Source organism: Bubalus kerabau, chromosome 2 (genome assembly GCF_029407905.1).
Source record: "Bubalus kerabau isolate K-KA32 ecotype Philippines breed swamp buffalo chromosome 2, PCC_UOA_SB_1v2, whole genome shotgun sequence".
NCBI classification, from domain to species: Eukaryota; Metazoa; Chordata; class Mammalia; order Artiodactyla; family Bovidae; genus Bubalus; species Bubalus kerabau.
In genome coordinates, this window is record NC_073625.1 from 160,235,302 (window position 1) to 160,252,834 (window position 17,533).

At 37.0% G+C, this 17,533-nt stretch overlaps 1 protein-coding gene across 50 annotated transcripts in view; it reads left to right on the forward strand.

Annotated features, from left to right (window-relative positions):
* LOC129644008 (uncharacterized) overlaps positions 1-17,533 on the forward strand; it is a 416,390-nt gene that overhangs the window by 71,737 nt on the left and 327,120 nt on the right. For 34 of the 50 annotated variants that reach the window (XR_008710655.1, XR_008710672.1, XR_008710676.1 and 31 more), the window contains exon 1: positions 15,221-15,316. Coding sequence is in view for 1 of the 50 variants with exons in the window: in XM_055569289.1 (XP_055425264.1) it covers positions 15,255-15,316 (62 nt within the window). In the remaining 49 variants the exon portion in view is untranslated. Of the gene's footprint in view, positions 1-15,220; positions 15,317-17,533 lie in introns of those variants that run through there. The other 16 variants (XR_008710696.1, XR_008710694.1, XR_008710692.1 and 13 more) reach the window with 3 other exon arrangements.

The following is a 17,533-nucleotide window of genomic DNA, read 5'->3' on the forward strand; positions in this document are numbered from 1 at the left end:
TTTAAGTACAATTTTTCACCTCTTTTAATTAATGAAAACTTATATTGTTTCCAATAAAAGCACAGAATAGTCAGTTTTGCCACACTAAGGTGATAAATCTTATCCTCAGAAAAGAAGCTTTCCTTTTCATTTCTGTTATGCTTTGTAGAGAAAGAAATCACTCTATTGACCCAATACTTTCTCCCCAGACTCCAGGTTCGAACTGTTTTCCTATAGGTTTTGGGGGAAGTGTCTCTTAGGTCCTTGTATAGTTGGAAAAATATATATTTACCTGACATTTATAGTTTACTTTTTGCTTTATGGGCCTTGTGTGAACATTGTCTGCCATTCAGCCACAAGGCATATAAGAAGAAATAGAAGTCCATAGAGGAACTATCGTAAAGAAAATATAAACTCCTTATTTTGTATTGTGTGTATCAGTTTTTCTTGGTTGTAATGAAAAAGATAACACAAATCCATCTCCTATGTGTTTTTGAAAGGTAAATTGCTGATGATTTGACAATGCTGCAGGAGCTTTTACCAGCCAGTCAGACTCAGTTACTAGCTGTTTCATTCAAGTTTTGCTATTTGATGAGATGAAATTGACCTTGGGGATAATAAGTGCTTTTCACAGTTAGGTCACCGATTTGGTGAAAAGAACATGAGACTATCAAGATCATCATATAACTTCTCATCTCATGGCTCATCCAAGGATGTATACTTAGAATTTAAGGCAGGGGATCTCTCTCAATTCTCTCTTTTTTGGTTTTTAACTTTTTCAGCAAAATGAAAAAAAAAAAAAAAAAAAGGTATGTTCAAATGTCTAAGAGATGAAAAGCTTAAAACCAAAGATATACTAGGTAAGTTCATACAACATCATGGCTCCTATACGATTTAGGATGGAAATCAAAGCAAAAGATTTAGAAATTTACCCTTGACCAGAAGTGAGAAGGGAAAGAAGTGATGCCACCTGGAGTCTTTAACTATTCAAGTCCCCAATAACAACCAGCATCAGCTCTTCCATGGTTATATCTAGAATCAATATGTCTGAAGATGGTCAATTTTGAGAGTGTGGAAATAAAGATAATAAGAATAATATATAAACTTTACTGAAATAGCTTACAAATTATGAACAGTATTTTATTAGGAACCAGAATACCCAGGAATTTTTCAGGATATTTTTATACAAACAAATTTTCTTTCTTTGGACTTTCTTGCAAAAATATCACTTAAGTTAGATATAATTTATATTGACTTTCTCATTCTATTTGGCTTGAGACAGTGGAATAATTAACATGTAATATATGAAATACATGTAGTTTTCCTTTTACTATCATGGGAGTTTTCAGAATTTCAGAATTCACCATGAATTAATACATTTTCAAGAAAGGAGCATTCAGTGTTTCAGTTTGATAAGGCTTGTCATAAAATGGAGTATTATTTCTTATAAATGAGAAAAGAATGTAAACGTGAGAAAAGCACAGTAATCTCTTCTGAACCTTTGCAGGTTTATCTTAGTGATTTAAATAAGTAACACAAATTCCAGTCACTTTACCTGGGAGCTGTTATCACAGACTCTTCATGATGAATATCTTGGCACTCTGTACTGGGATGGGACTCAACCTTGCCATCAGAGAGCTGTTTTAACCTTCAGTTCAGTTCAGTCGCTCAGTCATGTCCGACTCTTTGTGGCCCCATGAATCGAAGCACGCCAGGCCTCCCTGTCCATCACCAACTCCCGGAGTTCACCCAAACTCATGTGCATCAAGTTGGTGATGCCATCTCATCCTCTGTCGTCCCCTTCTCCTCCTGCCCCCAATCCCTCCCAGCATCAGGATCTTTTCTAATGAGTCAACTCTTCGCATGACGTGGCCTAAGTATTGGAGTTTCAGCTTCAGCATCAGTCCTTCCAAAGAACACCCAGGACTGATCTCTGGTTGGATCTCCTTGCAGTCCAAGGGACTCTCAAGAGTCTTCTCCAGCACCACAGTTCAAAAGCGTCAGTTTTTTGGTGCTCAGCTTTCTTCACAGTCCAACTCTAACATCCATACATGACCACAGGAAAAACCATAGCCTTGACTAGATGGACCTTTGTTGGCAAAGTAATAGCTCTGCTTTTGAACATGCTATCTAGGTTGGTCATAACTTTCCTTCCAAGGAGTAAGTGTCTTTTAATTTCATGGCTGCAGTCACCATCTGCAGTGATTTTGGAGCCCAAAAAAATAAAGTCTGCTGCTGTTTCCACTGTTTCCCCATCTATTTGCCATAAAGTGATGGGACCGGATGCCATGATCTTCATTTTCTGAATGTTGAGCTTTAAGCCAACTTTTTCACTCTCCACTTTCACTTTCATCAAGAGGCTTTTTAGTTCCTCTTCAATTTCTGCCATAAGGGTGATGTCATCTGCATACCTGAGGTTATTGATATTTCACCCAGCAATCTTGATTCCAGCTTGTGCTTCTTCCAGCCCAGCATTTCTCATGATGTACTCTTCATAGAAGTTAAATAAGCAGGGTGACAATATACAGCCTTGACGTACTCCTTTTCCTATTTGGAACCAGTCTGTTGTTCCATGTCCAGTTCTAACTGTTGCTTCCTGACCTGCATACAAATTTCTCAAGAGGCAGGTCAGGTGGTCTGGTATTCCCATCTCTTTCAGAATTTTCCACAGTTTATTGTGATCCACACAGTCAAAGGCTTTGGCATAGTCAATAAAGCAGATATAGATGTTTTTCTGCAACTGTCTTGATTTTTCGATGATCCAGCAGATGTTGGCAATTTGATCTCTGGTTCCTCTGCCTTTCCTAAAACCAGCTTGAACATCTGGAAGTTCACGGTTCATGTATTGCTGAAGCCTGGCTTGGAGAATTTTGAGCATTACTTTGCTAGCGTGTGAGATGAGTGCAATTGTGTGGTAGTTTGAGCATTCTTTGGCATTGCCTTTCTTTGGGATTGGAATGAAAACTGGTCTTTTAACCTTAAGCCCAGGTAATTCCACATTATTGTCATGTTTTAATTAGTACTCCTTTCCTATCTTCTGTTCTCTCCCATACTAGCAACCTCTTGAGGCTCTTGCTTGATTCTCCTGCTCACTGGTTACTCCATTCTCTCCCAAACCTTTCAGTTCTAGCTTCAGCAACCCCTATGCCACACTAAAATCACCTTAATTGCTAAATTTTTCCACACAATATGATTTTAATTTTTGTCACCGTATATAAACCCTAGGAGCTTCTCCAATGGCTCAGCAGTAAAGAACCCGCCTGTAATGCAGAAGGTGCAGGAGACTCAGGTTTGATCCCTGGTTCAGGAAAATCCCCTTGAAGAGGAAATGGCAAGCCACTTCAGTATTCTTGCCTGGGAAACCCCATGGACAGAGGAGTCTATCAGGCTACAGTCCTTGGGGTTGCAAAGAGTTGACCTTCCGAGCAACTGAGCATGCACACAGGTAAATGCTATCTTTCCTTGTGGATACAAATGTCCCTGGAACATTTCAGGCAGAAGTATTTGTTCTCTCAGCACATCAGTTGTGGCAGGTTGAATGATGCCCTCCTACCTGTCCCCTGAGGATGTCCACATCTTAATGCCCAGCACCTGGAGATTAATGTACTTTACATGGTAAAAGATATTTTGAAGATGTATTAAGTTATGAATCTTGAGCTGGAGATATAATCTTGGATTATCTGGGTGGGTCTAATATAACTACAGGGCTCCTTAAAGGAGGTGGGGCAGAAAGATAACAGTCAGAGAGAAAAAAGTTATATGGAATGAAACAGAGTTCAGAGAGAAGATGTTATGCTTTGGGCTTTGAATATAGAGGAAAGAGCCATGTGTCAAGAAATGCTGGTGGCCTCTACAAACTAGAAAGAGCAAGGGAACAGGTTCTTTTTAGAACTTTGAGAAAGATCACAGGCCTGCCAACATCTTGATTTGAGCTCAGTGAAACTGATTTCAAACTTTGACTTCAAGAACTTCAAGAGAGTAAGCTGGTGTTGTGTTGTGCCACTAAATTTCTATTTTGTTATAGCATCATTTGGAAACTAAAACTCCATTATTTATCAACTTTTGTGGCAAAAAGCTCCCCCCTTGAGGTTTATGACATTCATATATATAAATCCTTAAACTCCCAATTTCTTTTCACAATTATAAAAGACCCTCACACCGCCTCTTCTCCATCTCCTGCTCTTCTGTCCTCCCAGAAGACCATCACCTTTGTTCTGCTCTGGATTTTGTCCCCAAGAACTACTATTTTACTTCTCTCTTACCTAACTTCAGTATTCATTCAAAACTCATGCTTGATCACCTAACTTCTCTTAATTCCCTTGGATCTTCATCTTTCTATGATATCTATCTTGTAAACCCTCAGGCTAGAATTAATATCACTGTCTACCTTTTATAACTGAGCTCTTAAAGATTGCTATAATAAAATTTCTCAAATATTCAGACTGCTCGATACAAATTCATGGTCTCCATGGTTAACCAGATCCTTAAAAACTGGTCATGACTCATTTTATGTGGCCACAAACAGTTCTGTCTCTCATTATCATCAATGATTGTTATGAATCTTTATAACTCTTCTTAAACCTCTACAAAAATTTTACCTTTTCTACTTGTGACAGATGATCTTAATTTTTGCCTTACAGATAAAATTAAGGTCAGTGAACGTGAATTATCCTTACCCAGCACTGCTTATAAGGTATGTAAGTCCCAGGAAAAATATTTTGCAAGGTCCATCTTGGAAGAAACTGATTTGATTTTTTAAAATTTAAAACATTAATGGAGCCATGTGAGTTTTAGTAATTATTGGTGAAGATTTAGATTCCTGAGTAGAGTCATCTGTGTATCTGCTTATTGTCCAATCAGTGCATGAGAAAATTCTTCATAGTGTCTATACCATCTCTTCCTGTTCAAGTCCAGGAACCATGGCTTCATGGTATTTATTTCAGATGAGCCACTTCTGGTTAAGTTTATCTCCCACCATTAATAATAGATAACAGTACTGTGATTACTTACAATGTTGATATTAAAGCAATATATATCTTCTTGCTTCTGCAATTCCCAGATATCATTTTTTTAATGGTGGGGCCATGATTACTCATGATGTTGTTTCATCCATTGTACTATCCATGAATACAGGCTTCTAATAACTCTCTTGAAGGTTGTTTTTATGCTTAGAATTCTGCCTACCACACTCTTCTTTATGTGTATTTCTTGAGATGGTTTCAATTACCACCTATAAATAGGTGGTTCTGAAATCTGTATCTTCAGTCCCAATCTCCCTATTGATCTTTTTCCAGGCCTCCAAATACCAATAGACCTGTTGCTTCTATTTCCAAATCTCATAACCATTTAAAATTTGACATGTTCTAAAAATGAATGCATTCTATTTCTTCTTTCTCATCTACTCCTCCTATATTCCTTGTCTTGTTTAATTTTTTTGAAGTATAGTTGATTTACAATGTTATGCCAATCTCTTCTGTATAGCAAAGTGTCTCAGTTTTATACATATAACATTCCTTTCCATTATGATTTGTCACAGGATATTCAGTATGGTTCTCTATGCTATATATTAGGATCTTGTTGCTTATCTATTCTAAATGTAAAAGTTTGCATCTAACAACCCCCAAGACTCCCAGTCCATTGCTATCCCTCCCTTCCCCTTGTAATTACTAGTCTGTTCTCTATGTCTATGAGTCTATTACTGTTGTATAGATAGATTCATTTGTGTCATATTTTAGATTCCACATGTAAGTGATATCATACAATGTCTTTCTTTCTGACTTACTTCACTTAGTATGATAATCTCTAGTTGCATCCATGTTGCTACAAAGAGCATTTTTTTTTTTTATGGCTGAGTCAGTATTCCATTTTATATATGTACCACATCTTCTTTATATATTCATCTGTTGATGGACATTTATGTTGCTTCCACATTTTGGCTATTGTGAACAGTGCTGCTATGAACATAGGGGTGCATGTATCTTTTTGAATTATAGTTTTCTCTGGTTACATTTAGGAAAAGGAGTTCATCAAGGCTGTATATTGTCACCCTGCTTATTTAACTTATCGGAGAAGGCAATGGCACCCCATTCCAGTACACTTGCCTGGAAAATCCCATGGATGGAGGAGCCTGGTGGGCTGCAGTCCATGGGGTCGCTAGGAGTCGGACACAACTGAGCGACTTAACTTTCTCTTTTCACTTTCATGCATTGGAGAAGGAAATGGCAACCCACTCCAGTGTTCTTGCCTGGAGAATCCCAGGGACTTGGGAGCCTGGTGTGCTGCCATCTCTGGGGTCACACAGAGTCGGACACAACTGAAGTGACTTAGCATTATTTAACTTACATGCAGAGTACATCATGAGAAACGCTGGACTGGAAGAAACACAAACTGGAATCAAGATTGCCGGGAGAAATATCAATAGCCTCAGATATGCAGATGACACCACCCTTATGGCAGAAAGTGAAGAGGAACTAAAAAGCCTCTTGATGAAAGTGAAAGTGGAGAGTGAAAATGTTGGCTTAAAGCTCAACATTCAGAAAACGAAGATCATGGCATCCAGTCCCACCACTTCATGGGAAATAGATGGGGAAACAGTGGAAATAGTGTCAGACTTTATTTTTCTGGGCTCCAAAATCACTGCAGATGGTGACTGCAACCATGAAATTAAAAGACGCTTACTCCTTGGAAGGAAAGTTATGACCAACTAGATAGCATATTCAAAAGCAGAGACATTACTTTGCCAACAAAGGTTCGTCTAGTCAAGGCTGTGGTTTTTCCAGTGGTCATGTATGGATGTGAGAGTTGGACTGTGAAGAAAGCTGAGTGCTGAAGAATTGATGCTTTTGAACTGTGGTGTTTGAGAAGATTCTTGAGAGTCCCTTGGACTGCAAGGAGATCCAACCAGTCCATTCTGAAGGAGATCAGCCCTGGGATTTCTTTGGAAGGAATGATGCTAAAGCTGAAACTCCAGTAGTTTGGCCACCTCATGCGAAGAATTGACTCATTGGAAAAGACTCTGATGCTGGGAGGGATTGGGGGCAAGATGGGAAGGGGATGACAGAGGATGAGATGGCTTGATGGCATCACTGACTCGATGGACGTGAGTCCCAGTGAACTCCGGGAGTTGATGAAGGACAGGGAGGCCTGGCGTGCTGTGATTCATGGGGTCACAAAGAGTCGGACACAACTGAGTGACTGATCTGATCTGATCTGGTTACATTCCCAGAAGTGGGATTCCTGGGTCATATGGTAATCCTATTTTTAATTTTCTGAGGAACATCCATACTGTTTTCCACAGTATCAACTTACATTCCCACCAACAGTGTAAGAGGGTTCCCTTTTCTACACATCCTCTCCAGCATTCGTTATTTGTTTTAATAATGGCCATTCTGATTGGTGTGAGGTTGTGTCTCATTGTAGTTTTGAATTGCATTTCTCTAATAATTGGTAATGTTGAACATCTTTTCATGTGCCTCTGGGCCATCTGTGTGTCTTTGAAGAAACAGCTATTTAGGTCTTCTACCCATTTTTTGGTTGAGGTGTTTGTTTTTTGATATTGAGCTGCCAATGAGCTGTTTGTATATTTTGGAAATTAATCCCTTGTCAGTTGCTTTGTTTGCAAATATTTTCTCCCATTCTGAGGGTTGTCTTTTCATTTTGTTTATGATTTCCTTTGGAAAATCCCATGGACGGAGGGGCCTGGTAGGCTGCAGTCCATGGGGTCGCTTGGAGTCGGACACAACTGAGCGACTTCACTTTCACTTTTCACTTTCATGCATTGGAGAAGGAAATGGCAACCCACTCCAGTGTTCTTGCCTGGAGAATCCCAGGGACGGAGAGCCTGGTGGGCTGCCGTCTATGGGGTCGCAGAGTCGGATACAACTAAAGTGACTTAGCAGTTGTTGTTAAAAAGCTTTTAAGTTTAATTAGGTCCTATTTGTTTATTTTTGTTTTTATTTTCATTAACTTTCTCAATCCTTTTATTTCAACATGATCTCTTCTTTCTCTGAAATCCCATGCTATTTTCCACTTCTTTTTTGATCATTATATTTCATCTTTAATGATAAAGTTATTTTAATATTTGCTCTGTCCTATCTCCCATCCAAATTTCAATTAAGGGAGGAAGTATGGAAAACTAATGCATGAAATTAAAAAATGTATGGACTTGGGATTTACACTAATTTTAATGGAAATTTATTATGGAAAATTTTAAAACATAGAGAGTAGTATAGTAAATTTTTATGTACCCATCACCCAGCTTCAACAAGGATCATAATTCTGGCTTAATTCAGTTTTGTATCCCTTATTAACTGAGTGATAATGGGCAATTGAGATGGAAATTAAGCTACTGCCTGTGGAATGGATACAAAATGCATAGAAACAAGTGTAAATTTGAACCTGAGCATGGTTGTATGTTCAATAACATCTGATTTGCACACATGAATTTCCATTTGACATGTTTTAACATTAATATTTTTGTGTTAACAGTTTGGTTTTAAAGTTTCCTATGTTCCTTATATATGTGTGTCCAAATAGTTTAACCAAGTTTCATTATGGAGTGAACCAATGACTTTGGTCTTTATTTCAGAGTAGGGTAATTTTCATCCTCCCTTTCCTTAACTCTTCCTTTCATAACACCTTCACTCCTTCCTTCCTTTTGATCAGTTTTCTGGTGGTAAATTTTCAGAGCACTCAACTCTTAAGAACAGAGCACCTAGAGACTTCCGGAATGTTAGAAGTGATGAGACATCAGAACAATAAAGTGATTTTCCCACTGCCATCCCTTCAAATTATTTGTGTATGTTTGTGTATGTGTCTTTATATAATGACCAGCAAGTGCAAGATATATTATAAATAAAAGGTGATTTTTGTTCATTACCACATTGAAGAGTACTTTTAGTGAAGAAAGATAAAATCCACATTATTACAGGGATTTTAAATAAGTTTTTCAAAATATATTTTTAGGAAGCAAGAATGTACCATGTGAAATGCAAATAAGACTTGATAAATTAAAGATGTAGGCTCTTAGTTTTCCTATCTAGAAAAAGAAAATAATATTTTTACTCTAAAAGTGAGAAATACATGAAAATAAACAAAAATCCAATAGACATAAGTTATCTTTAATTATATCTATTATTGAATAAGTGCACAAAGACATATTCTTCTCACTTTTCTAATGGTAGTAGCTTTTCCATTAAGTTATAACAATCTGAACAATATAGGTCAGCAGCCAGTTATATAATGAACTTTTTGGGATAATAAATCAGTTTAAAGTGATTAGTCTTTTAGAATGCTTGAGTACTACAGTGAATCTTTGGGAGTTTTGTGGGTGGAGAGTAAAGGGAGCAGCAGAGTGATGAATAAATGGTTAATAGTGTATTTTCCATGGATCTGTCCAATACCCAAAAGAATAGTGGTCACTGAAAATGTTAAATTATACAATTTGTGCAAGTTGGTTTGGTAGCTGGATGAGCAGAGAAATGTACATGGGTAACTGTGTTTCTTGTTAGCATTCCTGGGATGCTTCATTTGTTAATATTCCACATAGAAAAGCCTGTCTTTTCAAAGGTTTTTCAGCACAACTTATATTTTTTTCCTTCAAATTATTTTCATTTTCTGCCAAACCTTGCTGATGATGTTGACATTTTGTGTTACCCAGGCAGTGACTCACTCACACATTTTGTTTTGTCCACACCGGTTTAGTGACTCTTGCATCCTTACTAACAGTAATTATTCTGGCTTGCACTTACACTAAGCAATTGATTAATGCCTGCCCCCTTCCATCTGCAGTAAAACAAAAGCATTTGCACAATCATTTTAACAACCATATGGCAGATCATAAAGGTAGACTGCAAATATTTAGGCAATATTTGTTCCAGAGCAGCAAAAGATTTTAATGTCATATTGTTGCCACATAATGGAGAGATAGGAAAGAAATTGGAGGTGAGAACTAGATGATGTTTAGTAAAGACTTTTTAAAAAGAATCTCTGAAAAGATTTGAAGTAATCATTTTGCATTTAGCACATTTTAGTTCCAGCTTATAGTTTGTTATGTCCTATTCCAATTTTATCTGCTGGATTGTAGGTTAATTAAATGAAAATATAGTTCTTTACCATTGTTAGTGAAAAATTAAACTATTGTTTTAAATTACATCAACACACACAAAAAATCGTATTAAGAGGCACATGCATGCCTTACCTTTAGATTTATGTTCGATGTTTAATTTCTCAAATCTTTTTTTTTTTTTCTGTGAAGATAGGCTTAGTCCATTGTTTTCCCTGTTCTTTAACAGTATCATTGTTATTTAAGTGAACTTTAAATTTTTTGAATCAGGAACTGATGATTATTTGAGTCCTCACTTTTCTTGTCTAATGAAACAAGGATGCTTATCTTTGCCTTCATTCTCAATCTAACCTTTACTCCTCCTTCTTCCCTTCCTTATCATTAGCAAGCTCTTAAAACACATTATGTTAATAATAGATTATGTAAACTATCCATTATAACTATTCTAATCCTTGTCTGCTTTATTTTTTGGCTTTATTGAATGCAACCAGTAGAATCAGTTTATAGCATGTTCATTTTATTATAATAATATCCAGTTTTATTTTGTATGCATGTGCCACACCTCTCAGGTATCCATAGCATTTTAACCAAACAATATCATTAGCAGGTTCTTAAATAAGTGATAATGGCAATACTTTGTAAAAGATTAGAGAACACTTTTTTTCCAAAGACTAGCAAAATGCTGGCACTTGCAAAATGAGACAATTCAACCATCTTCCACATCTTTTCTGAAATATTTGATATTTTTAGGAACTTAATATCTCTCCAAGTAAGTTAATATAGTATTATACCTAGCTAGTATTCGTTGTTATTCACCAGTTAGGTAACATATTGTGTTATAGACTATAGTTGAGAGGACAGATTCACTTAATATTGTCATCACCCCTTGCCTTTTCTAAACAGATGGAGATAAAGCTTTCCGCTGAAAGAACTTCCTTGAGTTGACAACTCAACATTAAATCTTCAAATTAAGCATGACAACTATGGTGCAAAAGGTGAAATGAGAAGGTTCTACAACAAACACAGCAACCCCAGATTATCCATAGTACAAGGGTATGAAAATAAGAATTGGGCCGTTCAAAATGTAATAAAATTAACCTGGAAGTATTCCAGTCTGTCTGTAAAAAACAATGATAAGAGAGAGAAAAAAAGTGGATGGAAAATTTCCCGGTGAAAAACAAATATGCAACTGGGACTCGGTTTGTATTTTCAAACAGGTTAATATTAAGCTAGGTTGGCATTCTCCAACTAGTTTTTATGATGTGTTATCATTTCTTCACTCCGCATAATCAGTTTATATAGTTTTCAGTATATTGTTTTATGGTCTAATCCAAACAAAGAGGGCCATTCATTAGCACAGCCATCCCAAGAATTTATTATTCAGTTAACCAGCAATCCATGTATTTCAGTTATATTTGGGAATTCGTTCTTCTTGCTTCCTAAGAGTTTTCTGTTGAAATGAAAGGTGAATTCCAGGTTCAATCTCAGATAGGGACATGTTCTGAATGTTTTTCTACCATATTCTGGAAGTTGTATTTCATAATTCATTAGGCAGTCACTAAAGTTGCAGGTATTAGTGGAATATTTTGGCTGGTAGATCTGCTTTGCAGGACTAGCAAAGAGAAGAGCAAAAGAATGGAAACTACCACTTTTAGAAGACAATGAAAGTTAATGAAAATCGTATGAGTGGGCAAGGGGCACTCCACACTTCTAAAACTGTATTTGAAAATATCACATATTATATTTCCCTCAAAGATATTGAGAAATGAATATTTCCTGCCATATCAGTGAACAAGGATGTCATAATCATCAGTGACTGTAACTCTCCAATGTGATCTGATCAGTCTGAGGAAACTCAGGAAGGAAGAGAATATCTGCCATTGAGCAGCCATCAGACTGCAGCCACTCCCTAGGATGAGCCTTGAGGAAACTCAGGTTGTTGCAAAAACACAGAATACTGGCCCCAGATAGGTGAGGTGCATTTCAAAGGAATGATTTCAGTGAACCCAGATTCTTGCATCTTCCCATACATAGAAAAGCACTAAATTCCTTGACTTGGGATATCTTGTTTTCTTTAATTAAGAATAGTCTTGATGTTCAGACTGCCTGCCTCTTGTTGCAAAACTCCTACATAACGTAGCTTCTCAGTGTAGTTCTCTCAGGGTTATTTCAGATGCTGTCTCCTGGGGTGGAAGCCCTAAAAATTTCCACCAAATAAAACATAACTCTCAACTTTTAGGTTATGAATATAAGTCCACAGTATTCAATATGCCTTAGAACATTAAAGGCTCTGATAATAAACTTCATTTAGCCTAGAAATTCCTGAATTTATTTCACCAGGTATGCTTTCTTTCACCATGGACTTATTAATATAGTAAGGAGCTTTTGTTTGTTCCATACACATTTGGGGAAAGAGTATATATTATCACTTCTGGGAAACAATAACAAAGAGACTAGTCAGAATGGAAGTAAAGTAGCTAGCTGGCTGAGACCACATGCAGTGGGCATGGAGCACAGCTCCTGAGGGTGTGAATAAGAGTGATGGAACAGGAAGCTCTGATCCAGGCAGAACAGGAAATAACTAGCTATTCAAGCTACATTATTTGACTTTTGTTTATGTCCTGGATGGAGAAATGTAATGCTGTAGAGGAGAAGAATAGGAGCAAAGGAATGGAGTCTGCTGCAGAAATTTGTCTCTAATCAGAATTTAAGAGGGTTATTTTATTGCTCATATAATTGTCCCCATCTTTGATCCTTCTTTATTAAAAAAAAAAAATTAGCAATAGAATACCTGTCATCCAAACCACCTCCAAGATAAAGAAGCAATCTGTTCATGTTGTTGTAGACTCTTCCATTAGGAGAAAGAACTTATATGGGAAGAACAGGATCAGGCTGAATCAGGTTCAAATTCTGGATCACAACTTAACAAATTCATGGTCTTGGGAAAGATATTTCATTTCTTTAATACATTTTCTCTCAAGTATGGATAGTACTGTATACTTCACTGCACTATGATGTACACTTTCAAAGCAATAGGATGTTTATCCTGGCATTATGCTGTTTGCATATTTTTTTTTAATTTAAATTTATTTATTTTAAGTGGAGGCTAATTACTTTACAATATTGTATTAGTTTTGCCATACGTCAACATGAATCCACCATGGGTGTACACCTGATTCCCATCCTGAACCCCTCTCCCACCTCCCTCCCCATACCATCCCTCTGGGTCATGCCAGTGCACCAGCCCCAAGCATCCTGTATCCTGCATCGAACCTGGACTGGCGATTCATTTCTTATATGATATTATACATGTTCAATGCCATTCTCCCAAATCATCCCACCCTCTCCCTCTCCCACAGAGTCCAAAAGACTGTTCTATACATCTGTGTCTCTTTTGCTGTCTTGCATACAGGCTTATCGTTACCATCTTTCTAAATTCCATATATATGCATTAGTATACTGTATTGGTGTTTTTCTTTCTGGCTTACTTCACTCTGTATAATAGGCTCCAGTTTCATCCACCTCATTAGAATTGATTCAAATGTATTCTTTTTAATGGCTGAGTAATACTCCATTGTGTACATGTACCACAGCTTTCTTATCCATTCGTCTGCTGATGGGCATCTAGGTTGCTTCCTGCTGCTGCTGCTGCATGGCTTCAGTCATGTCCGACTCTGTGCGACCCCAGGGACTGCAGCCCACCGGGTTCCTCTGTCCATGGGATTTCCCAGGCAAGAATACTGAAGTGGGTTGCCATTTCCTTATCCAGGGGATCTTCTCAACCCAGGCTTGAATCCACATCTCTTGCATTGACAGGCAGATTCTTTACCACCAAGCTACCAGGGAAGCCCCTTTTCACAGTATCTCTCTCAAAAGTAAAGAGGATGGATTCTTTCCTGACTTACATAGTAGAGCCTGCAGCATATTTGATTCTAGGTTGAGTGATGCAAACCATTTAGTCTATTACTACAACACTAGCCTTTCCCCTGGCACAAATTAGTTGGATCTAAATAGCTTTTTGTATCTGCTGTCATTCTGAACTTGACTAACAATATCAACTCTTCTCTGACCCTTAGTGTTTATTGCTGAATTCAGCTCATTGTAGAAGCTCTCATTTTGATGGTTTCTTTCTTAACATCACGAAAATCTTATTTATTTTACCCTTTTCCCTCACAGACATATCTGCATGTGTCTGAACCCCAACTACAGAAAAAACATAGTTCAAAAGTACCTCCATCTGAGGAAAGTTCCTTAAGTCCATTGTAAGTCAAAATTTTGAAATCAGTATCTGTAAGGGGATATGTCAAGTAATATGCTGAGGATATTAATAACTAAATTTCATTTCTTACCAGTCCAGGACTATGATACACAAGCAGGTTAATAATTTCAAGTGGAGTGCTGGAACTGGCTCATACTGGCTCAGAGACTGTTAAATTTTATAACAATTTCCAAGCCAGTGGGTAGCTTGGAATCAGCCATGGTGGGAGGACATACACCATGGAAATCAACAAATTCTACAAATCAGTGCTTCCTCCCACTTCCCTCATTCCACCCTCAGAGAACTACTTGTTAGACATTTCCCAGGGCACCATGGCTTTTCCATCTTTGTTGTTGTTGTTGATGAGAGCTAATAAAAGTTGGGGGTTGGCGGGGAGTCTTAGCAAAGAGGAATGTTGAACGTAGGATAAATAAAAGAAGTCATCCATTTGTAAATCCAGTGAGAAATTTTTAAGGAGCTGCAGTTCCCTTCTAGCGAGTCTAGGCTGTCTTTTGATACTGAATATTATAAGATTTCTGGTAAATGTTTTCTGATTCAGTTAATATTGCAGTTAGCAAAAAAAAAAGTCTGAGATTAAGTATATTTTATTTTTGTTGCTGTGAATTTAGTGATATCAATCTTTAAAAGCTTGTTTCCTAAGTAAAAATTGACATATGATAGAGAAATTAAGAACCCAAGGTGTTTTACTTTAGTTTGAATCAACTTTAGGTTTAGGCTCTCAACCCTGTAGGCATATTAGAATCACCTGTGTGCTTTGTAAGCCCTTTGATGCCTAGTACACTCCCCAGATCAATTAACTCAGATTCTGGAGGTAAATCACTGGCTACCTTGTTTCTCAAGTTCTCCAGGTGATTCCAATGTACATTGAGCATAGAAAAGTATAGCCTCCAGAAACCCCCCTCTTGGTTCAAGATAGTGTGTGTTTGAGGCAGGATGTGGGCTGGTTTTCTGAAGTGCTGGCATTTCCTCAGAGAATTGGAAATGAACACAGAACTGTAAGTGGTTTGAAATTTAAATTGTGTTGTTTTTGCATGTTTTTAATAGTGGACTATTTATTGCTGGCACACCTTGAAGTTGTAGTAAAGGCATTTACAAATGTAAAACACTTATAAATGTAAAAATACTGGGGAGTAACTAGAAATCTTGGAAAATCAGTTGCAAATCAAATTTACTTTTCTTGCTGACTGTAGAAACAAATCTCAAGTGAGAAAGGGGTTGGATTTCTCTGAAAGCGTTTCCTCAGTATTTCTCCACCTATCTCCATGATACTCTTTTGTTAAGAGAGATTGTTGGGTAGAAACTGAAGTAGTCATGTCTGGATTTGCATTTTCCTTGATGCAAAGTTGTTGTCACTTTTCTTCTCTGGTTGTGGTACAAAACACACAACTTTTATCTAGTAGTATAATAAAGGAGGCCCTGACCTATCCCTTTTGTGGCCCTGAGTGGTGGGGAAAAAGAATGATAGTATTCCCACCTCAAATGTACTAATAAATAAATAAATAACTTAAACCAAAAACTAAGCTTTAAAAGAAGTATGAAGATATCCAAAGAAGTTCTGGCTTTTTCCATAATATCTTGACTCCCTTTTAAAAGCAAATCTGAAACACTCTCAAATTTTTAGTGACTTAATTCCATTTACAGGTTGCCTATTAGGCTGAGTAGCTCCAAACTAGAATCAAAATGACTTCTCTGTTTTTGCTGACTTCTTTCCTAGAGATTTATTAACCATGAATATCCAAGTCTTGACATGGCCCAGTGACTGAGACTACAGTCTGAAGATGATAAATTATCACAAAAAATGATACATTGTGAAAGAAAAAGTGAAAAGTCAGAATAATGTTAGAAATCTGATCTAGATGACAAATGCTGAAATAAGACACAGCTTTGCCAGTTAATCATATTTGTTTGAAAAGCCATAGAAAGGTTTAAACTCATTTCTTTATAAAATCATTGCAGATTTAAAAAAAAAATAAACTACATGAATTGAACTTATATGAGATCTTAATTCAAGAGCAAGTTGAACTTATGATAGGCTTTCTCTAGAACTGGTCTTTGTTTTCACATTATCCATATATATGGGAGAAAACCACTTAATTGGCAAAAAAAAAAAAAATTCCCACTTATAACAGTTATAAAAGTAAATATATTTAGGTGCAATTATCATGTTAATTTCATACATATTAAAGGAGTTAAAGTCAATTTAGTTTTTTAACTTCTAACTGGATTTCTATGAAGAAATTAGAAAGTCACATTTAAATTCAATCACATTGAAAAGAATCGAGAGTAGATTTTCAAAAGGTCATAAAAGTACTTCTGTGTCTTACAGAACATGATTTTCAGACTTCCTCATGAAGAACATGAAAAATAGAAATGACATGTGTTAAAAATGACATGGTGGATAGCTTTAATATTGCAGGTTTCTTTTATACTCTATTCTCAAATTCATCTTGAATATGAATAGTTATCACTTTATAAAGTCATAGTGAGTCTGAAATCATGTGATGATTTTGTGTCTAAGGGTTCATTCTTCTAGGAGGACAAATTTCACACGAGAGGACTTCAGAGTATTGTTAGAAAGTTATGATTCTGTTGGTTACAAGAGAGCAAGGGGACATATTTGGATGTTTGAACTATCTGAAGATGGGCCTCAGAAATTTAAGTGCTTTAATTATAATATATACATAAAGGATAAATAAATCATCTATACATATCAGTTCAGTTTAGTCACTCAGTCGTGTCCGACTCTTTGTGACTGATGCTGCCATGAATCGCAGCATGCCAGGCCTCCCTGTCCATTACCATCTCCCGGAGTTCACTCAAACTCATGTCCATCGAGTCGGTGATGCCATCCAGCCATCTCATCCTCTGTCATCCCCTTTTCCTCTTGCCCCCAATCCCTCCCAGCATCAGAGTCTTTTCCAATGAGTCAACTCTTAGCATGAGGTGGCCAAAGTACTGGAGTTTCAGCTTCAGCATCACTTGATACTATTTTATGAAGTAGACACACCTGTGTAGCCACTGCTCAGATTATGATATGGAAGACTAGGAGCACCCCAAAGTACCACACGTCACCCCCTTAAGATAATTGCTATTGTGATCTATTTAAGCAGAGATTTGATTTCTCTGTTTGGGACCTTTATATTCAATATAAATGAAAACATACTGGATGATATCATTTGTTTACTTTTGCTCAACATCTTGTCTGAGATGCA